The 23,378-nt window shown below is 37.4% G+C and overlaps 1 protein-coding gene across 1 annotated transcript; it reads right to left on the bottom strand.

Annotated features, from left to right (window-relative positions):
- Positions 1–1,705: 1,705 nt before the first annotated feature.
- Positions 1,706–23,201, bottom strand: LOC129887597 (stearoyl-[acyl-carrier-protein] 9-desaturase 6, chloroplastic-like). Its single transcript, XM_055962762.1, has 3 exons — positions 23,155–23,201; positions 22,588–23,122; positions 1,706–2,248 (listed from the first exon to the last, which is right to left on the bottom strand). Exons 1-3 carry the CDS (start codon positions 23,199–23,201, stop codon positions 1,706–1,708), a joined length of 1,125 nt encoding a protein of 374 aa, XP_055818737.1.
- Positions 23,202–23,378: the final 177 nt, after the last annotated feature.

Genomic DNA, 23,378 nt, shown 5'->3' with positions numbered 1-23,378 from the left:
CCTTGTTTGTTGCATGAGAACTGAGAATATCGTCTCTGTTATGTGCAACGTTGTTGGATAATGAAAGATAAGAAAATCATAACCGTAGATAGAAAGACTTGAAGGTCGAGGATTAAGCCAGAAGGGCACTAGGTAGTGGAGTTTTGTCGTACATCTAGTAATATAATTTAGGTATCACATAGTTTTTTTCTCCAATGTGTATTAGTATATGTTAGCTACACGTATTTGGTGTGTTGTTATTTTGTGGTCTCTTTTTATCTCTTACTTTCCTGCTTTTTTGATTCGAGGGTATATCGGAAACAACTTCTCTAACCCCGCAAAATAAATGTAAGATTTGCTACATCCTTTGCCCACTTATGAGATTATACTAGATATATTATTGTATTACGTACTGCTGGCTGATTTCCTTCAGACTTCCATTAAATGCAAATGAATAAGGCCTAATGCTTTGGTGAATCATAAAAACAAATAAAATAATTAGCTCTTTGATATATCATGATTATTTTAATTAGATTTTTAATGATGTCTTATTTGAAAAGTTCATACAACTTGAAAAATCTAGGGTGATGAACAAGATATATAGAGAAACTCACAATAGCATAAAGTAAACTTTGTAAAATAAAATATGTGACGTGTAGCAATAAGCTGTCGCTTGGAATAAATCTCTAGTATATTTCTTATTACAAGTTCTAAATTATGATATTTTGATAAATGGGTCTCTCACTAAGATAAAAAAAAAAAAAGATCCAAATATGTTTAGGTTGTTTTGTTATTTTGTTGTATTTATTTCTACTTCTCATGATTTCTCAGTATACATGATATTTTGTAAGCAAATGAATAAAAATGGAAGGGTAAGTGCAAGGAAAAAAAGAAAAGAGGGTACGATGCATATCAAAAAAATGTGCATACATTAGGGGTGAAAAATGAAAGAAAAAGAAGTCAACTCCTCTTTTGAAAAATGAAAGAAAAAAAAGTCGATAATTGTTGTTCAAAAAAGAACGGGTACAAGGAAAAAAGGAAGTTGGCAGAAATGTGTTTTTCTTCTTTTGACAATTAAACGCGTAGAAAACGCGTTTCTCTTTTAACAGAAATGCATTTTTGTTTCTTATAAATAGAGGGCATTCTGCCCTCATTTAAATCATCCCAGAAAGAGAGAGTAAGAATACAAAGAGAGTTATACACCAAGATAAATATTGTAGTCTTAAGTGTCCTCTTTAGTAGTTGTTCCTTTTACAAGAGAGAAATGTTAATTGTTGTTTTCTCCTTGTATTTGAGAGCAGTGTACTCCATATTTTAATAGTGAGATCCTTCTACCCCGTGGTTTTTCCCCTCTATCAGTTAGAGGGATTTTCACGTAAAATTCTCATGTCCAATTTATTTTCATTATTTTCATCATATCAAACTTTAGTTATGGTGCTTTTTTCCCCAACAAAAAATACAAAGAACCTTGAAAAAAATTATATTTATCAAATTAATTAATAGTAACTACTTTTTTGTTATTTAATACTTTAAAACTACTTTTTGAAAATACTGGCCAAACACAAACTAACGATCATATGACTTCTAAAATGATCTAGCCAAATACAAAGTACTCTCAAAACACTTTTATTACTTTTATATATATATATATATATATATATATATATATATATATATATATATATATATATTTGTTTTACATATTTATTTCAAATGATCAATTCATCTAAACATTCACTTCTTTGTTGAAAATCCAACTAAATTTCACTCGACGCGGCTCAACTTTCTTGATTAGATTTTCCAACTTCCTAACCTTAACTGGAAATGTGCACACAAAATCCTGCGCACTCCTCGCTTCCCCTGTCAAGCCTTGAAGCTTTTCCAATTTCCACCGTGTTACAAAAAATTCTACTATTTCAGCATAATCACGAGTTGTGTAAACCCCAAGCCTTTGAGAAACTGCTGAGAAGTTGTCAAATAAATTCGAATCTTGCCCATCATACATGAGATGTTGTGGCATTACAATTCTCTTCTTCATCATGTTCGCGATGGCTAACATAGTTGCATTTGGATCCACTTCTAGTAATTTCTCAATAACTCTTGTGTAGGCATTCTCGTCTGCTGCAATGGTTCCACATATACGGGCTAGCACGGGATCTCCGGCCTCTTTAGCTAGCCTAGCCATATTGCCATGCGACAAAAATGTCGCTCTCTCTTGAAATGATGTATATACAAAGCCCATATATGGATTGTTCTCTGTTCCGTTGTCCTAATAAGATTCAAACACGATGAACAACTTATTATTATTAGTTTGTTTAAGACGAGTACAAAATTTACACTGACAGAACAATAATTAGATTATTTAATTAATATATATTTTTAGGTTTTGATCGTCTTCACATGATGATAAACAAAATTAAACTTATTTTGCAATGATTTGCAACGGGGTATGGTGGTGGTTGTAGGGCGAGGTGTCGCTCCATACAACCGATGGAATGGTGAATTGAGAGAAAGTTGTAGAGTGCATGGCCAATGAAAGTCAAAGTGTTAATCGTTGACTATTATTGTTTATAAGGAAATCTTATTTAAAGCGCTAATTTGTTGATTTTCCTAACGCGCAGATGTAAAGCGATATTTATTTTAGAACTGAGGGAGTAATAATTAAGGAGTAGCGGAAGATGTAAATGAGGCTATATCGATACTATACTGTGAATTATTGACTTTTAAACTAAGATATTATCATCCTCCTATAAGGCAACATATATAGATAGTGTTGTAGATTCTTGGACTTTTAAATGGAGCTACGAGCCTCGCAAGTTTTAGGACTGGGATCACCTCAAAGGTATATAGGAGGGGACATAAATCTAACCTCCTAGAACAAAATAAATGAAATAGCGCACCTTTCTTTTATCAAATCGCAGTAACATGGTATGATTATGAGGGCATTATTAATTTTATCATGATTTTGGATCTTAAATTTTTATAGATTCCTTCTTTGTGATCGGGGTCGTTGTCTAGATTGAATTTTGGGAGTTTGAGGGCTCCAAAAATAATCTCGGGAGACTCGTTCTTGGCAAAAAACTAATTACAATTTGAGCTTATCTGAGCTCTTCTACATCTAAGATCAAGATGAAGAAGAAGAAGATAGAGAGAAGTTAGAGTAGAGAGAGACGAAGAGAGTTTTTCTTTTTGGGGCTTCAGAGAAAATGCCCTAACCTTCACAGTAAGCCTTAGTCACATACATATATATAGGTAGTTACTTAGGCTAACTATCTAACTAATTGGTAGTTAGTTTGTTTAACTAGGAGGGCTGGAAATGACCATAATACCCCTGCTTCTAACTAATTTCCTAATTAATTTTTACATCTCAACACTTTCCTTCAAGCTAGGAGGTGCAAAAATATTCAAAACTCCTAGCTTGGACAAAAGATGCTCATGCTGAACTCTTGACAGCCTTTTGGTTAACAAATCTGCAGGTTGTTCTTGAGATGGTAAGTAGCTCACTTTGATCAGGCCTTGTTGCAGTTTTTCTCTGATGAAATGACAATCTATCTCTATATGTTTTGTTCTTTCGTGATATACTGGATTTGCTGCAATCTGAATTGCAGTTTTGCTGTCACTATACATTTGAACAGGCAGCTCAACATCTGCATCCACTTCTTTCAACATGCCCAGCAGCCATACAAGCTCTGATACAGTCGAGGCCATACTTCTATATTCAGCTTCAGCTGAGCTCCTTGATACTGTGGTTTGTTTCTTGGCCTTCCATGAGACCAGGGACTTTCCCATCTTGATCATAAACCCTGTGACTGACTTCCTGGTTAGTGGGCAAGCAACCCAATCTGCATCACAAAATGCAGTGACCTGCCTATCTGACTGGCTAGACAATAATATACCTTGTCCAGGTTGCTTCTTCAAGTACTTGACAACCCTTAGTGCAGCCTCCATATGGGACATTTTTGGTTGATTTAGAAACTGGCTCAGTGTATGAGTACTGAAGGAGATGTCTGGCCTTGTCATGTTGAGGTACAGTAGCTTACCTATGATTTTCTGATATGCAGCTTGATCTATCAGAGGATCTTCTGATTCTTCCAGCTTCTTGTTCACATGATCATCATATTGCCTTGATGTGAGCTTGATGTTGGTGTCTATAGGAGTTCCTGCTGGTTTGGCTGCAGACAGTCCTACCTCAACTATAAGTTCAAGGGTATATTTCCTTTGATGCATGAGTATACCTTATGTGGTTCTTGCAAATTCAATTCCTAGGAAGTATTTAAGCTCCCCTAAGTGAGTTTGTGATTCCACTGCCTTGGATCCGGCTTGAGCCCATAGAGGGACTTTGTGAGTCTACACACCTTCTCCCTATCACGCCCCGAAAGGGTACCCTAGATGTGATCGGCACTCGAAAACCATTTCTAGCCTTCAAGCGAACCACTTGGTTCAATCATACTTTCATTCAGTTACATTCTATCAGCGGAAGACTCAAATCATAAGAATACTATTCATAATAAGGCCAAAGGCCAACCACATCTCCATTCAGCAACTAGAAAAAAAATAAACCTAGTCACAACGAAACAATTTAGCATCATCCACACTCTAGTCTATGAAGCCTCTATCAACAATATAAGAGGTGCAAATGACAGGTTCATGGCTACCACAAATCAAAATAAAGGAAAACTAACTCAAAGCTGAAAAGATAACTGCGTATCCTCCAGAAACAAGGAGGACTCACCAACTAGCTGGAAGTGAATAAACCTTCAACGGTGCGCCTATTGATGATCTCTAGTACCTGTCTCTACATCATGAAACGATACAGGACAAATGGCATCAGTACGTGGAATGTACGAGTATGTAAAATGGCCGAATGAAACATGCATCAAGGTGGGATCAAATCAACTCAGAATCTCAACTCAGAAGAAGGTACAACTCAATCAAGATGTTCTGAGTCTAAACAAAATATAATTTATATAGGACCAATCACATACAATCCAACCCAATCCATCCCAATCTGACTCAGAGTACTATCAAGACCTATATGGGAGTTTCTCTTATCCGAGAACCATCACTTATGAGCCAGTGATAGTATAATAAGCCAAAGTTGTTGCGACGTCCGTTCATACCTTGTCAGGGTAAGAATGAATCAATAAATCATGGATCAATACCCAATCAAGTCCTATTATATCAGGACAGAAATTTAGAAAACATCCGACTTTAACGGTCCAATCCCTTCCTACGTTTGGCGACGTAGTTATTGGATTTGAGTTATTACTTACTCTTACCCAATTCGGTGCTCGATACTCATCCCAAGACTCAATGCTCATAAAACTCTATCTAATCAATTCAATCTAATCATATCGACCAGTCTCGTTTGGACCTTTGTCAATTCATCAATTCTATCCCAAATCAAGCCTCTTGACCAATCATATTATCCAATCAACCCCAATCTTATATATTTTTTTAAGGCATGTAAAAGACAATGGCCTAGTCTATATCTCTTTTTTTATTATTTTTAGGAAATCTCAAGAATATTGCTTACTTTACTTTCTGTCATCACCTTTGACTAGAAAGAATGTCTTTCCATAGTGTTCTTTTGCCAAATATTATTATTTAATAACTATCCAAGTTGTCCCAAACCAAACCAAATATTTACGTGAAATTAGGAAATAAATGATAAAGTTTAGCTTTTGTTTTCTATATTATTAGAATATATCAAAGTGGAAGTATTATATGAATATACTAATAGGAATATAACTTTTTCTAAAATATAATTTAATTTCATAATGCTAATGGAATTCCATTGAGGCATCAACTCACAGAAATTGGATTCATGTTATATAACTAAAAGGTTAATCAAATATTGTCCCCATCTTGTTTCTAGCAATTTGGATCTATGAAGGTGTTAAACTAATGAAAACATCTTAACCAACATTTCAGTATTCTTTTTATGTTCCATTATTTGGTAATTGAATTAAACTGTAACGTACCAATGGATTTCCAAGTTACTGCAAGCTAATTATCTATTGCTAATATAACAAAAATATGTTTAACAACTCATATCAATCAACTCTTAGACATACCAAAATATGTATAACAATTCATATCAATCAACTCTTAGACATAACAAAATATGTATAACAACTCATATCAATCAACTCTTAGACATAACAAAATATGTATAACAACTCATATCAATCAACGCATATCAAACATGAAGCATTTATTTGTCACACCCCGATATTAATAGGGTGTGATGGTCACCCTATTAATATCGGGGTGTGACAAAATGGTATCAGAGCATGTCGGTCTAAGGGATTGTCTGCAAAGTCGTGTCTAGTAGAGTCCTATTTATGGATGTGAAGCCGGCCACATTTATAAGCAGGAGGCTGCGGGGCATCTAGGGATTGTTGACCTTCTTTTCGTTCTAGATTGTGCGATAGAGCCAAGTCATAGGAGAAGAGATTCCCTGTATGAGCCTTATCCGCGGCGGAATGAGATGAGTAACGATATGGCGAGTTATAGAGGTAAGTGTGGATATATTTGCTTTGCTACTTGAAACTGGAAATACTGGATGGCTTGAAGGAAAGAAAAAAATTGACGTGCAAGGAAAGAGGTTATGATTTATTTTATTTAATACCGGCGTAATGTTCAAGGAAAAATTGAGGTGGAAATACGGAGGAAGGCCGAGGGAAAAATTTATGTGGAATTTTTAGAAATTAGTTTTGCAAATTACTAAGTAAAGACTTATGGTTTTGGGCTTAAGGAAAAAAGATAATGACAACAAGAGAAGTTGAGGCCCAACACAAGAAATGGCCCAAGTTTTGGAAATTGAGTTCATTAATTAAGAGGCCCATTACCCATTTTCTATCTATTTAGATATATCTCTAGTTTGCTAGAAACTTCAAGAAGTAGAAAAGTCTAAAAGATGACTTAGTAGTCATCTTATTTTCTATTTCTAGAATTTTCAAGAAACTTGGAGAAAAGAGGGAAAAATAAGAGAGGAGAAATTGGCATAGCTAAGGATTTTATCTCTTGAAATCTTGTTCCAAAATTAATTCTTTTAATATTCCAAGCAAGTTGAAGGCCCTAATCAACATAGAGGGATTGTTGGAACAAGAAGACTATTCATTCTTGCAAGGCACAATTCTAGCAAGTTGAAGAACTAAGTGGAAAAGGTAAGGTTTCAATCTTCTCTATATATTATGGATGGTTGGTATATGTTGTAGAGTGAAGAAATGGATGAAAATTCATGAAAATATGCATGTAGTTGTTGTGGCCGAATAAGGGGGTGGTTTGACAAGTTATGGGGAATTGATTCTATTTAGTGTTTTAGTTGTTGTTATGGATTCTATGTTGCTAGTAAAAGCTTAAGGATCCTTATAAAGTTGTAGTAGTTGGAGACTTGTTTTAGAAGTTTGTAAATTTAATATAATATTCTTGCATATATGGAAGCTAATATTGGTAGTATGATGTGGTTAGTGTATAAATTATTGGGTTGTGGTAATTGAATTTGAAAGAAGGGATTAGATTGTTATTGTTCTTATTGGAATTGGAAGGTCTTGGAGAAAGTAGTATATTGATTTGGTATGGTTGTTGGTAAATTGGCCGAGTTAGATTCTCGGGGATGGTGTATTTACAGGGGAAGTGTTGTCGAAATTTCGGTAGACAAAATGTTAGTTTAGAATGAGGTTCTTGGATACCTATAGATAATGTTGGCATTCATTAATCTTGTTATAGATTTTGGGAAGGCCAAGAGTTAAGTGGGATTGACTAAGGAAGCGGACAAGGTATGTAAGGCTTACCCTTTTTTTTCAAGGCATGATTCCGATGTTATGGTTTCATAAGTGCTTCCATATATTCTTTGTTTTCAAAGGCTAGGTGTCAATGGTCCCAAGGAAATGACTACTTTTCCTATAACCCGTCAATATTTTCCAAAATGTCTATAGTTTCCCAAAACAAAGATTTACAGTATTACAAGCTTTTATGACAATGACGATGGATATGTTTTATAACGACATTAATGATGTCGAGGATGAGAATATGTCTATGATGGCTATGATAAGAACGGCTTCATGTATGTAAAGCTAACCGTTCCTTCTCTTGGCATGTTTGGACATAAGTATATAGAGCTACACTTTCTTTTGTCATGATTTTTATGAAACAAGTATATGATATTTTATACAATTTCAAGGAAGTCCTATTCGTAGAGCCACTAGGATGGCCCATTTTCTTGAGTTTTCAAAGGATATTTTTCTCGTGCTTAGATACGTGTATATGATTCCAAAAGTTTTATTTTGATATAATCCATGGTAATTTTTGAAAGGTACTTGACATGACTCTTGTCCTGATTTTTGAATCATAGCTCATTCCGATTATTCTACGAGTCTTGAAAATTGGTCTTATGTGCATATGTATACGATTTGGCGTCTTACGAGACTGTGACCTTATTCTACGTTCTCTTCGTATTATCCTTCGTTGATAGTCTCATCCTATAATAATTGTTCCTTCAAGGTGAGACAAAGAGACCATGGCTAGTCTATAATACAATCGGAGGTTACTGACCTTCCGTCACTCCGATAAATACACGACTTTCGTTGGGCTCTCATGCATGCTGTCTATATGTATATGTATATGTATATGGGGGATATGAGGAGGTGTATATGTGGCGCTATAGACGCATTTCCACCTGATCAGTTGGAGTAATTTTCATCCTGGACGCGGGATGCCCGAACGCGGGACATATGTGGGTGAGCCGACGTTGTTCGGTGATATGACTTTTATTTTCTATGAATATGAAAAAGAAATGTTTTTAAAGATAAGACAAGCATGCATGGCATCCGGCCAAAAAGGCACTCATATGTACAGGTTACTCTCTTATCTCATTATATGTTCTATGATTCTATGATATGGTTGTTTCTACCTTATGCTGATTTTCATGCCTTACATACTCGGTACATTACTCGTACTGACCCCCTTTTCTTTGGGGGGGCTGCGTTTTATGCCGCGCAGGTACACCCAAACGAGTAAAATCTATTATAAAAGATGTTCCAGTGGGGTTAGCAACTCCACTTGTTCCTGGAGTGCGGCCGAGTCAGAGTATATGCGATATGATATTTCGTTCAAAGTTAGAGACTTTGCAGACAGAGTCATGGGTATAAAGTGTCAGCTTTGTAAGCGGCATCACCAGCCGTTATGTTATTATGTCGTATGTCACGAGTTTCATGGGATGATAGATTTTGGAAAAAAAAATCAGGAAGCTTAGTTATGTTTTTTTTTCATTTCTTATTGATGTAAAAGTCTAAGGAGATTAAGTATGTACTATGAAGCAGCGGGTTCGCTCAGCTCCAAACATGGGGTCGAGTGCCCATCACACCCTATTAATATCGGGGTGTGACATTATCAATTTCTCAACTTATCAATATCAACATAACAAAATCAAGTTAATAGATGTATGAACTCATTAGGATATAAATCTATCACGAAAACCCAATTCCTATGAAAATTCAATATCAAAGAAGATGTAGGGCACATGGTGAATTTAATCCATGTTTTTAGTAGCCTTACATACCTTAGTGTAGATTTTGAAGAAACCTTGATGTTAGGTCTTCAAAGGGAAACTTGAATCCTTGAGTTTGAGAGAATTTTATTGGAGATAATTTGAGAGAGAAGGGAATGAAGATTAGGGTTGTTTGGAGAGGCAAAAGACTGAAATTATGATCCAAAATGCGTCCAATTGTGTATATAGATAGTAGGTAATTTTACCAAAATATCCCTACAAAATCTGGAAAATCGGCCAAAATTCGCTGCAGGTCCTCTCTGTTTGACCAAGCATAACTTTTGATTCCGAACTCGGACAAATACAATCTTGGTGGCGTTGGAAAGAAGACTCAAAGACCTTTAATTTGATAGGTTATGAGACACCCAATTCATTATATTTTAGGAGATATGGTCGTTTGAAGTTGACCCTTATATACTAACTCATTCGGAAACTTAGCCGTAAGGAATTCTTTGGACTTGGCTTGATTTTTGGGATCCCTTATGACCCTAAATCACATCTAATATACTTTAAATACTTATGAATCAATCATAAATCATATATACAATTTGAAGCCTTCGAGTTCGATCTTATACATACATGAAGAATGGTCCGAATCTTAGTAAAAAAAAGTTAGGGTGTTACATTATCTCCCTTTTGGGATCATTCGTCCTCGAATGATGAGTAAACCAAGGATGGACTCGAGGTACAAATTAAAATCAGAACTCAATCATTCAACCAATCAAATTCTCAAAATAATTTACTATTCAAACTCAAAAATGGACATACTAATTCAAATCAAGAAAATGGGCATTACCTTCAACATTCTCATCGATAGGCACGAATAGATGCGGATATTTGGATTTCATATCTTCCTCAGCTTTCCATGTGGCTTCATCCATAAATTGATTTCTCCACAATACTTTGACTGAGGCAATCTCTTTGGTCCTCAATTTGCGAACCTGACGATCAAGAATTTAGACCGGAATTTCTTCATAGGACAAGCTATCCTTAACTCCAATACTATCAATGGGAACTACCAACGAAGGATCGCCCAAGCACTTCTTCAACATTGATATGTGAAATACCGGATGAATGACGGCTAGCTCAGAAGGTAACTCCAACTCATAAGCGACACTCTTAATCCTCCTCACAATCTGGTAAGGGACAATGTATCGAGGACTAAGCTTTCCTTTCCTTCCAAACCTCATGACGCCCTTCATGGGTGACACTTTCAAGTACACCCAATCATCTACCTCAAACTCTAAGTCTCTTCTTCTCATATCGGTGTAAGATTTCTAGCGGCTTTGGGCTGTCTTTAGCCTATCTCGAATAACCTTCACCTTCATAGCTTGGTGAAAAACATCAGGCCCAATCAACTCAACTTCGCCAACTTCAAACCACCCAATTGATAATCTACACCTCCTCCCATACAAAGCTTCATAGGGAGCCATTTGAATACTTGCATAGTGACTATTATTGTATGCAAACTCTATGAGAGGTGAATAATCATCCCAATTTCCTTTGAAGTCAAGTACACATGCCCTCAACATATCCTTTAATGTCTGGATGGTGCGCTCCGCTTGGCCATCTGTTTGGGGATGAAAGGTTGTACTAAGATTCACTTTTGAACCTAGTCCTTTCTGAAAGGATCTCCAAAATTGGGAAGTGAATTGAGCTCCTCTATCTGAGATGATAGACAAGGGAACCCCATACAATCTGACAATCTCCTAAATATACAATTTTGCATAATCTTCTGCGGTGTCAGTAGTCTTAACTGCCAAGAAGTGAGCTGATTTAGTCATCCTATCCACAATTACCCAAATCGAATCATGTTGTTTTCGGGACCTTGGCAAACCTATAATAAAGTCCATATTGATCATCTCCCACTTCCATTCTGGAATCTCTATATTTTGAGCTAACCCACATGGCCTTTGATGCTCAACTTTAACCTGTTGGCAATTCGGGCACTTGGAAACAAATTCAGCGATATCTCTCTTCATTCCACTCCACCAATAGACTTCCCTCAAGTCATGATACATCTTTGTAGAACCAGGATGAATAAAGTATCTAGAACTATGCGCTTCGGCCATAATCCTTTCTCGAACATCATCAACATCAGGGACACACAATCTATTTTGGTACCTCAACACACCATCTCCCCCTTTGGTGAAAACCATCACCTTTTGTTTGTGAACAACCTCTTTCAACTGAAGGAGGACGGGATCTTGGTATTGCTTCTCTTTCACCTCTGCCACAAGGGAGGATGCAGACCCATTCTGAACATTAAGTCCACCTTTATTATTTTCCTCAAGCTGAACTCCCAATCTAGCTAATCTATGCACCTCTTTAGCCAATTCTTTCTTTCCCTCCTCTATATGGGCAATGCTACCCATAGACAATCTACTAAGAGCATCTGCAACAACGTTAGCTTTACCTGGGTGGTAGAGAATGCTCATGTCATAATCTTTGAGCAACTCTAGCCATCTTCTCTGCCTCAGGTTGAGTTCTTTCTGGCTGAAGACATATTGCAAACTCTTATGATCAGTGAACACATCAACATGCACTCTATACAAGTAGTGACGCCAAATTTTAAGAGCAAATACCACAACTGCCAACTCAAGGTCATGAGTTGGGTAATTTCTCTCATGAATCTTAAGTTGTCTTGAAGCATAGGCTATCACTTTTCCCCTCTGCATTAACACATAGCCCAAACCAACTCTAGACGCATCACAATAGATTAAAAAATCCTTTATTCCATTGGGCAAAGTCAAAACAGGAGCAGTGGTCAGCTTGGTCTTCAATTTCTGGAAACTCTCCTCGCAAACATCAGACCATTGGAACTTGGCCTTCTTTTGGGTCAGCTTGGTCAATGGTGATGATATAGATGAAAATTCCTCTACAAACCTTCGATAATAGCCAGCCAAACCCAAGAAGCTTCGTATATCTGTTGGGGACGTGGGTCTGGGCTAATTTTTCACTGCATCAATCTTCTGAGTATCAACCTGAATACCGTCTCCCGATATAATGTGGCCTAGAAAAGCCACTGATGCAAGCCAAAATTCACATTTGGAGAACTTTGCATACAATACCTGGTCCTTTAGAACTTGCAAGACGACTCTAAGATGATAGGCGTGCTCCTCCTCCTTCTTGGAGTAAACCAAAATATCATCAATGAAGACAATCACAAACATATCAAGATACGACTTAAATACTCGATTCATGAGATCCATAAAGGCTGCAGGGGCATTAGTCAACCCAAATGACATAACTAAAAACTCAAAATGGCCATAACGGGTCCGAAAAGCTGTCTTTGGGATATCACACTCCCTCACCTTCAACTGATGGTAACCTGATCTTAGGTCTATTTTTGAGAAACAAGTGGCACCCTGAAGTTGGTCAAATAAATCATCTATTCTGGGAAGAGGGCATTTGTTCTTTATGGTGACCTTGTTTAGTTGCCTGTAATCAATACACATTCTAAGAGACCCATCTTTTTTTCGCACGAATAGGACAGGAGCACCCCAAGGTGAGACACTCGGCCTAATGAATCCTTTGTCTAATAAATCCTTCAACTGTTCTTTCAACTCTTTCAACTCAGCAGAAGTCATTCTATATAGAGGGATAGAGATAGGCTGTGTATCAGGAAGGACATCAATCCCAAAGTTGATCTCCCTATCAGGAAGGACTCCAGGCAGATTTTCAGGAAAGACTTTAGGAAACTCATTGACAATCAGGACCGACTCAAGTGATGGAGACTCAACACTGTCATCTTTCACTCGCACGATATGATAAATACACCCTTTTGAGATTAACTTTCTAGCCCTAAGGTAGGAAATAAATTTACCCTTAGGCATGATAGGATTACCCTTCCACTCTATGATGGCCTTATTCGGGAATTTGAACTTAACAATTCGAGTCCTACAATCAATAGAGGCATAACAGATATAAAGCTAGTCCATGCCAAGAATCACATCAAAATCAACCATGTCTAACTCAACTAAGTCAGCCAGGGTATCCCTGTGATAGATTGACACGGTACAATCTCTATAGACTCTCTCAGCTAAGACAGAATCACCAACAGGAGTAGCTACACTAAAGGGTTCTAGAAGACACTCAGGACTTTTACCAAATTTACTAGCCATATAAAGAGACACAAAAGATAGTGTGGCACCCGGATCCATCAAAACATAACAGTCAAGAGTAAAGACACGAATCATACCCGTTATAATATTTGGGGAGTTCTCCTGATCTTGGCGACTACCCATGGCATACAGACGATTTGTACCTCCGCTCGTACCTGACGTAGTGCCCCTTTGATTACCTCTAACCGGTGGTGCAGTGGTAGAATACTGGGCTCTGTTGCCCCATGTCGGACACTCCCTCTGAAAATGGCCCACTTGTCCACATTTATAATAAACATCATTTCCCTCTCTGCATTCTTCCAAATGGAATTTACCGCACTTGCCGCATGGTGGCTTTCCCTTCGAACCTTGACCCACACTAGCCTAGGATTGAGATCCCTGGGATCTGAAATTCTGGTGACTCTGTCCCTGTCGATCATACCTGTTATGTGGCATAGGTGCACTTGCCGCAGATGGGGCATAGCTGAAAGACCTCTTCTGAAAGAAGGACCTGTTGCTTTTTCTCTGCCTCTGCTCACTCTCATGTCCAGCTGATTTTGCCTTCTTGCTCAAATGCTCCTCCTTGTCTTTCCTCTTCTCATCCTCTACCTGCTGAGCATACACCATTAACCTGGAAATATCCATGTCAGAGATCAACAATATTGCTTTGCATTCCTTCTTCACATGTCTTCCCAATCAGGAGACAAATTTCCTCATCTTTGATCTCATATTTGGGATCATCTCTAGAGCATATCTGGACAGCTGGATGAACTTTAGACTATACTCCTTAACTGTCATACCCTCTTGTTTCAAATTCACAAATTCTTCTACTTTTGCTTCCCTCAATTCTCTAGGAAAGAAGTGATCAAGAAAGGCTCCCTCAAACTCATCCCAAATAGCAGGCTCAGCATCCTCACCTCTACTTTGTTCTCACTAGTTATACCAGATGTTTGCTACATCCTTGAGCTGATAGGACACCAACTCAACCCCCTCGATCTCCGTAGTATGCATCGCTTTCAAAATCTTCCATATCTCATCAATGAAATTCTGGGGGTCTTCATCAACCTTGGAACTCGTGAATACGGCGGATTCATTCTCAAAAAATCTCTAATCCTCATGGCAGCAGACAGCTCTCGAGAACTAGAACTAGGAGTTGGCGAATTCTGGTTACCATTGCGGGCAGCCACTAATTGAGTGAGCATAGCAATCGCTCCTCGAAAATCTGCCTCCGAAGTTGGTGCAGGCGGAGTAGTAGGCACTTGAGGTGCCTCAGCATACCTTGCAGGTCGGCCTCTAGTCCTCGATGGGCGCATTTTTGACTGTGGAATCTCTGTGTTATCAGCATTTCTCTGGCTGGCAGTACGTTTAGGAGGCATTATCTGCAACGCATAAACGCACGAATTAGAAAGAAAGTCTTATAGAGTTTAACTCTATCGCAAGAGTTCAGAGTATGAAAGAAGTGAAACAATTCCTAATGTCTTATAGCCTCCTGATTATAAGTGTGGTGCACAACATACCCATAAACAGGACTCTACTAGACACGGCTTCATACACTCCCTAGGACTCTTGAACTCTATGCTCTGATACCAAGTTTGTCATGCCCCGAGAGGGTACCCTATACGTGGTTGGTACTCGAAAACTATTTCTAGCCTTCAAGCGAACCACTTGGTTCAATCATACTTTCATTCAGTTACATTCTATCAGCGGAAGACTCAAATCATAAGAATACTATTCATAATAAGGCCAAAGGCCAACCACATCTCCATTCAGCAACTAGAAAAAAAATAAACCTAGTCACAATGAAACAATTCAGCATCATCCACACTCTAGTCTATGAAGCCTCTATCAACAATATAAGAGGTGCCAATGACAGGTTCATGGCTACCACAAATCAAAATAAAGGAAAACTAACTCAAAGCTGAAAAGATAACTGCGTATCCTCCAGAAACAAGGAGGACTCACCAACTAGCTGGAAGTGAATAAACCTTCAACGGTGCGCCTATTGATGATCTCTAGTACCTGTCTCTACATCATGAAACGATACAGGCCAAATGGCATCAGTACGTGGAATGTACGAGTATGTAAAATGGCCGAATGAAACATGCATCAAGGTGGGATCAAATCAACTCAGAATCTCAACTCAGAAGAAGGTACAACTCAATCAAGATGTTCTGAGTCTAAACAAAATATAATTTATATAGGACCAATCACATACAATCCAACCCAATCCATCCCAATCCGACTCAGAGTACTATCAAGACCTATATGGGAGTTTCTCTTATCCGAGAACCATCACTTATGAGCCAGTGATAGTACAATAAGCCAAAGTTGTTGCGACGTCCGTTCATACCTTGTCAGGGTAAGAATGAATCAATAAATCATGGATCCATACCCAATCAAGTCCTATTATATCAGGACAGAAATTTAGAAAACATCTGACTTTAACGGTCCAATCCCTTCCTACGTTTGGCGACGTAGTTATTGGATTTGAGTTATTACTTACTCTTACCCAATTCGGTGCTCGATACTCATCCCAAGACTCAATGCTCATAAAACTCTATCCAATCAATTCAATCTAATCATATCGACCAGTCTCGTTTGGACCTTTGTCAATTCATCAATTCTATCCCAAATCAAGCCTCTTGACCAATCATATTATCCAATCAACCCCAATCTTATATATTTTTTTAAGGCATGTAAAAGACAATGGCCTAGTTTATATCTCTTTTTTTATTATTTTTAGGAAATCTCAAGAATATTGCTTACTTTACTTTCTGTCATCACCTTTGACTAGAAAGAATGTCTTTCCATAGTGTTCTTTTGCCAAACATTATTATTTAATAACTATCCAAGTTGTCCCAAACCAAACCAAATATTTACGTGAAATTAGGAAATAAATGATAAAGTTTAGCTTTTGTTTTCTATATTATTAGAATATATCAAAGTGGAAGTATTATATGAATATACTAATAGGAATATAACTTTTTCTAAAATATAATTTAATTTCATAATGCTAATGGAATTCCATTGAGGCATCAACTCACAGAAATTGGATTCATGTTATATAACTAAAAGGTTAATCAAATATTGTCCCCATCTTGTTTCTAGCAATTTGGATCTATGAAGGTGTTAAACTAATGAAAACATCCTAACCAACATTTCAGTATTCTTTTTATGTTCCATCATTTGGTAATTGAATTAAACTGTAACGTACCAACGGATTTTCAAGTTACTGCAAGCTAATTATCTATTGCTAATATAACAAAAATATGTTTAACAACTCATATCAATCAACTCTTAGACATAACAAAATATGTATAACAATTCATATCAATCAACTCATATCAAAATGAAGCATTTATCAATTTCTCAACTTATCAATATCAACATAACAAAATCAAGTTAATAGATGTATGAACTCATTAGGATATAAATCTATCACGAAAACCCAATTCCTATGAAAATTCAATCTCAAAGAAGATGTAGGGCACATGGTGAATTTAATCCATGTTTTTAGTAGCCTTACATACCTTAGTGTAGATTTTGAAGAAACCTTGATGTTAGGTCTTCAAAGGGAAACTTGAATCCTTGAGTTTGAGAGGATTTTATTGGAGATAATTTGAGAGAGAAGGGAATGAAGATTAGGGTTGTTTGGAGAGGCAAAAGACTGAAATTATGATCCAAAACGCGTCCAGTTGTGTATATAGATAGGTAATTTTACCAAAATATCCCTACAAAATCTGGAAAATCAGCCAAAATTCGTTGCAGGTCCTCTCTGTTTGACCAAGCATAACTTTTGACTTTGAACTCAGAAAAATACAATCTTGGTGGCGTTGGAAAGAAGATTCAAAGAACTTTAATTTGATAGGTTATGAGATACCCAATTCATTATATTGTAGGAGATATGATCGTTTGAAGTTGACCCTTATACTAACTCATTCGGAAACTTAGCCGAAAGGAATTCTTTGGACTTGGCTTGATTTTTGGGATCCCTTATGACCCTAAATCACATCTAATATACTTTAAATACTTATGAATCAATCATAGATTATATATATAATTTGAAGCCTTCGAGTTCGATCTTATACGTACATGAAGAATGGTCCGAATCTTAGTGAAAAAAAAAGTTAGGGTGTTACACTCCCCTTGACTGACAAATACCTGAGGAAGCTGCATATATATTTCATCCTCCAAGTCTTCATGTAAGAAGGCATTGAAGACATTCATTTGATGGATGTGCCAATTCTTAGAAGCTGCAGTTGAGAGAATGGCCCTGACAGTGACCATTTTCACAACAGGAGAGAAGGTTTCCTTGTAATCAATTTCTTCCTGTTGACTGTATCCTTTTACAACTAACCTTGCTTTGAACCTCTCTATTTCACTTGTGGATTTGTATTTGACCTTGTATATCCATCTACAGCCAATAGGCCTTTTTCCTGCAGGTAATGAAGTGAGCTCCCAGGTGTTGTTGCTTTCTAAGGCCTGGATCTCTGTCTGCATAGCTTCAACCCATCTTGGATCTTTGATTGCTTCAGCATAGCTGGTGGGTTCTATCACAGAGGATGTAGCTGCAATAAAACACTGATGAGAAGGTGAGAGATGGGAATAGCTTACATAGTTGGACAGGGGATATTGGACATCCTGTTTGGCATTCAGAGAGACAAAATCCTTCAGCCATATGGGAGGCTGTTTGGACCTGATAAATCTTCTAATGATAGTTTGACCAGATACCTCAGAGCCACTTGCATCAGTGTATGGTTGTGTAGGCACACAGTATTGCTCATCACCACATGGATGCACACATGTATCCTTTTCTGATAGTACAGATGGAGCAGTACCTGAAACTATGAATGAAGGCATTTGATGAAGTTGTGGAGCTATATCACTTATGCCTTGCAGGTTGTCTACAAACAGCTGCTGTGTTGCATAACTATCATTCTTGGCAAATGGAAATATGTCTTCTCTAAAGTGAACATCCCTGCTGACAAAAAATGAGCTATTGTGCAAATCAAACAGGATATATCCTTTTTGCACTTCAGAATATCCCATGTGAACTGCTGATTTTGATTTGGGCATAAGTTTGTCATGTTTAGTGAGGTTCTTGGCTAGGGCTAGACAGCCAAGTGTTCTCAAATGAGATAAACCTGGCTTTCTGCCATACAATCTTTCATAAGGAGTGTGGAACCCAAGCACAGTACTGGGAGTTCTGTTTATGAGATAAGCAGCAGCTAGCACACAGTGACCCCAAAATCTGATAGGTATTTTAGCTTGAAATTTGAGGGCTCTGGTTACTTCTAGTAGGTGTCTATGTTTCCTCTCAGCCACACCATTTTGTTGAGAAGTGTATGGATAGGACCTTTGATGTATAATACCCAGTGTTTTGAACATACTATCACATACTGAGTTAACAAACTCAGTACCATTATCAGATCTTAGGACTTTGACCACCTTCCCAAACTGATTCTTAGTATACTGCAGAAAAAGTTTAAGAGACACACACACATCCGATTTGTGCTTAAGTAAGAATAGCCAAGTCATTCTTGAAAAATCATCAACAATTGTAAGGAAATACTTGTTACCATCAAAGGTGGCTGTATTATAAGGACTCCAAAGATCAACATGTATCAAATCAAAACAGCTACTGCTTTTGATGATGCTAGAAGGAAATACAGGTCTAGTTTGTTTTGCAAATGGACACACTAAGCACTCAGACACCTTACACATACTAACTTTATTCATAGTGAATATCTTGGCAAGTACAGCTGAAGATACATGTCCTAGCCTTTTATGCCATAGCTCCATATCTGATTCCTTGTCTGCTGACTGACCAGCATCAATAGAGTAGGCAGAATCCTGAGTCTTACTTGTATTAACTTGATTTAATTGGCTCCATAGCAGATACAGGCCTCCCTCTTCTCTACCAACTTCCTTCACCTTCCCAGTGTAGAGCTCCTGGAAAACACAGAAATCAGGGAAGAAGGAGACTGAGCAACCTAATTCCTTGGTTATTTTGCTAACAGACATTAAGTTGTACTTGAATTCTGGAATATGGAACACATTAGTGATCAGACTCCTAGATGGTAGGCTACAAGAGCCAATATGAGTTACTTGAGTGGTACCACCATTTGGTAAACCCACATCCTTAGGAGTGGCAAGTTTAAGTACAGACTCCTTTAGCAGCATCTCCATCTTAGACACTATATGGTTTGTTGCACCTGTATCCACAATCCACACATCACTATTTTCAGTTACAAATAAGGCCTTACCTACATTGTTTGCCTTATTGCAATCAGGTACATTGGCTCTTGAACCTGACTGTTGATTCATCATCATAAGAATCTGCTCATACTGATCTTTTGTGAATGTACACCCCTGTAGTAGTTGCTTGACCTCTTTCTTAGTTGTCTTGTTAGAAGTAGTTGCTAATAGTTTGTCTGCAATGTGCTGTCCTATGCTGTTTCTATCCCACATTGCTTCATCACTCATATTTGTGTTCAAACTATAAGAGAAACTAGCCTGGCCTGACAACTGAGATTGATTAGTGAGGCCATTGGTGTCTGCATGAACCATGTTTGCACTCTGAACCTTTCTTTTGGACTTGAAATCTGGGGGATATCCCACCACCTTATAGCAGGACTCTTTTGTGTGGCCTCTACACTTACAGATTTCACAGATTAAGGATGTATTTTTCTTGAACCTGTTACTAATACCTGAACTGTTTCCAACTCTAGAGTACATAGCTACTGAAACAGAATTTGATGAATATAGTCCCAAATTGTTGATGCATTTCACCACAGCCTTCTGACTTTCATCTCCTACTATCATAGCATATGCTTGATTAATTGTAGGTAAAGGATCTATCATGAGAATCTGACTCCTAGCTTGATGATATGTGTCATTCAATCACATTAGAAATTGATACAGCTTTTGTCTATTCATGTGAGCTACAAAACCTCTGGATTTCTCACAATTGCAGCATGGTGGGGGCACTAACACTTCAAACTCATCCCACAGTGCTTTCAGCTTTGTATAATATGCTGAAACAGAAGTTGTTCCTTATTGTAATGTGGCTATTTCTTTGTGTAGGCTGTAAGTTCTTGATCCATCAACCCTGTCAAATCTCTCTTGCAGGTCAGACCACACACTTGAAGCATTTGACGCAAATGCAATTCCACTAAGCAAACTCTTCGTTACTGAGTTCATAAGCCATGACAACACAATCGCATTTACCCTTTCCCATTGGCCCCATAGCTCTTCACTATACATTTCTTTCCTGCATGTACCATCCACAAGTCCTAATTTGTTTTTATCTTATAAAGCTAGTTTGATTGACCGATTCCACAAGGTGTAGTTTTTAATGCCTTGCAACTGGAACGATATGATGTTAATACCACTCATATCCGTAGGACTAAGGAATAAGGGATGATTATAGTCAATACCTTGTCCATTGTTACCTGTCGAGCTTGATGAACCTGATATAGCCACTCATTGAGCTGAATCTGTGGCTTCGCCTGTCATCTCTTTACTTTTTAGCTCTTTGTTGCGGAAATCAGTATTGATTGCAGTTTGAGCTTCGATGAAGCTTAGATCTGTAAAAAAAACTGAGCTAGAAACTTGACTGAATCTTTGACTCTGATCTTCGAGTCTTTGAATCAGCTATGTGAACTTCTTGATGTGATCACTGCTCTGATACCATGAGCTTATCTGAGCTCTTCTACATCTAAGATCAAGATGAAGAAGAAGAAGATAGAGAGAAGTTAGAGTAGAGAGAGACGAAGAGAGTTTTTCTTTTTGGGGCTTCAGAGAAAATGCCCTAACCTTCACAGTAAGCCTTAGTCACATACATATATATAGGTAGTTACTTAGGCTAACTATCTAACTAATTGGTAGTTAGTTTGTTTAACTAGGAGGGCTGGAAATGACCATAATACCCCTGCTTCTAACTAATTTTTACATCTCAACACAATTAAAGCTTAAGGAACTAGAAAAATCAACTTCAGGTCTATTCCATTTCACTTTCATGCTTCTAAAATGATGTTTGGTTGTGTCAATTTGATTATACAAATCTCTCCATTGCCATGTACCAAAAGGATAGTTGTTGCTCAATATTGTATGAATATCACAGTTAATGACATAAAGAGTTCTAACAAAGAAAGATCTATTATTGTCATACATGGCACTACATATAATTTTCCAAAGATTTCAACAAATTATAATTGGCAGGATTTTAATAATAAATTTTACCGTTAACACCACAAATTCAACTAGTTTAGGATCTAATTACATGTATTCTCGTGAGTTTTTGAAATTAACATTCGTGTCAGATTTCGGTCTCTGGATGCATGTATCTGGTGTATCCAGATACATGTATCTCGGATACATGACGTCAAAATTAGGTGTAATTATTCCAATACACTGTATCCAAGGATTCACATGTCTCTATGATATACTGACTTACTCGCTCACCTCTCTCCTATCTCGCTTGTCGCTCTTCCTATGTATGTATCTGTATTTCAAAATGTATTTGGAATCCCATATACATGTATCTATGATACACTGACTCTCTGGTTCGCCTCGCTCGCTTCCTCCTCTCTTGCTCACTTCTTTTTTTATGTATTTGTATTTCAAAGTGTATCTAGTAGCAAAAATATGTGTATCTAGATATATATGACTTGAAATCTGATATAAAACTATTAATCAGTGAGATAATATGTATTTATTTCAAAATATAGAAAGAATTAGTAAATATGATTGGAATATTTGTGTAATTGGATAATTTTTCCTAAATTTTATGGACCGTATTGTGATGCTTTTTAATCCATGAAACCCAATTATTACTTGTTTTTTAATTCTCTACACCCCAGAAAAGAATTGGCAATTAATCTCTCAATTCGTTTCACCACAATTAAACAAAATAATTGTATAAGATATGGTGATGTGAACAACAATTACCATTCCAGCTCGAATCGTATATTGCATTGTCTTTTCAATCATCATCATGTCAACTCTCCCTGAAAGATAAATGTAAGTTCGTAGCAAATCTCCATGCCGGTTCTCCTCAGCTGCCCATGCCCGAGTCCAAATTGCCCATGGACATGAACTAGACCCAGTCTCATCCCGCACTCCGTCCCATGTATTAATGATGGTTTGATAAGTAGGTAAAGAATCTTCAGCTAGCATATTACCTACAAGCATCACAAAATACTCATCGGAAAGCCCTAAAACTCGTTGTCTTAGTGCCCGAACTTCTTCCATGAATTCATCGAACCCTTGAGAAGGGTTAGGGAGAAATTCACTAGGCTGCCAACATTTCTCTATGGGCTTGCGAAAATTGAGGACATTTTCGGAAACCCAACATTCTAAAGACTTGAAGACTTCTAATTTTTCTGGTGGCATCGAGTGAGTTACTTGGTGGCGCGATGGAGGCGCTATAGGTGAAGCAGCCACTGCGAAGACCGGAGAAAACCTTTGCAATGATATGCAACGGGGTATGTGGTGGTTGTAGGGCGAGGTGACGCCCATACAATCGATGGAATAGTGAATTGGGAGAAACTTGTGGATTGCATGGCTAATGAAAGTCAGAAGAGTGTTATTGCATGACTAATACTGTATACGGGGAATCTTATTTAAAGGGATAATTCGTTGATTTTTCAACTAAAAGTTTAGCGGCTAGCGTAATTCATAAATGCCACATTTTTTATTAGAAATTTTTTTATAAATAGCTATAGGTGGACCATAATTAT

This window comes from Solanum dulcamara, chromosome 4, assembly GCF_947179165.1.
Source record: "Solanum dulcamara chromosome 4, daSolDulc1.2, whole genome shotgun sequence".
Taxonomy (NCBI): Eukaryota; Viridiplantae; Streptophyta; class Magnoliopsida; order Solanales; family Solanaceae; genus Solanum; species Solanum dulcamara.
Note: the sequence above shows the minus strand (reverse complement) of the source record. Positions and strands in the feature narration are given on the sequence as shown.

What these genes read in the sequence shown, in the direction of transcription:
- LOC129887597 (XM_055962762.1), bottom strand. Translation starts at nt 23,201, where the DNA reads ATGCAATCCACAAGTTTCTCCCAATTCACTATTCCATCGATTGTATG. An exon ending in ACTATTCCATCGATTGTATG is followed by an intron (nt 23,123 to 23,154) that starts GGCGTCACCTCG and finishes CCACCACATACC; the next exon opens with CCGTTGCATATCATTGCAAA. An exon ending in ATACGATTCGAGCTGGAATG is followed by an intron (nt 2,249 to 22,587) that starts GTAATTGTTGTT and finishes GAATCTTATTAG; the next exon opens with GACAACGGAACAGAGAACAA.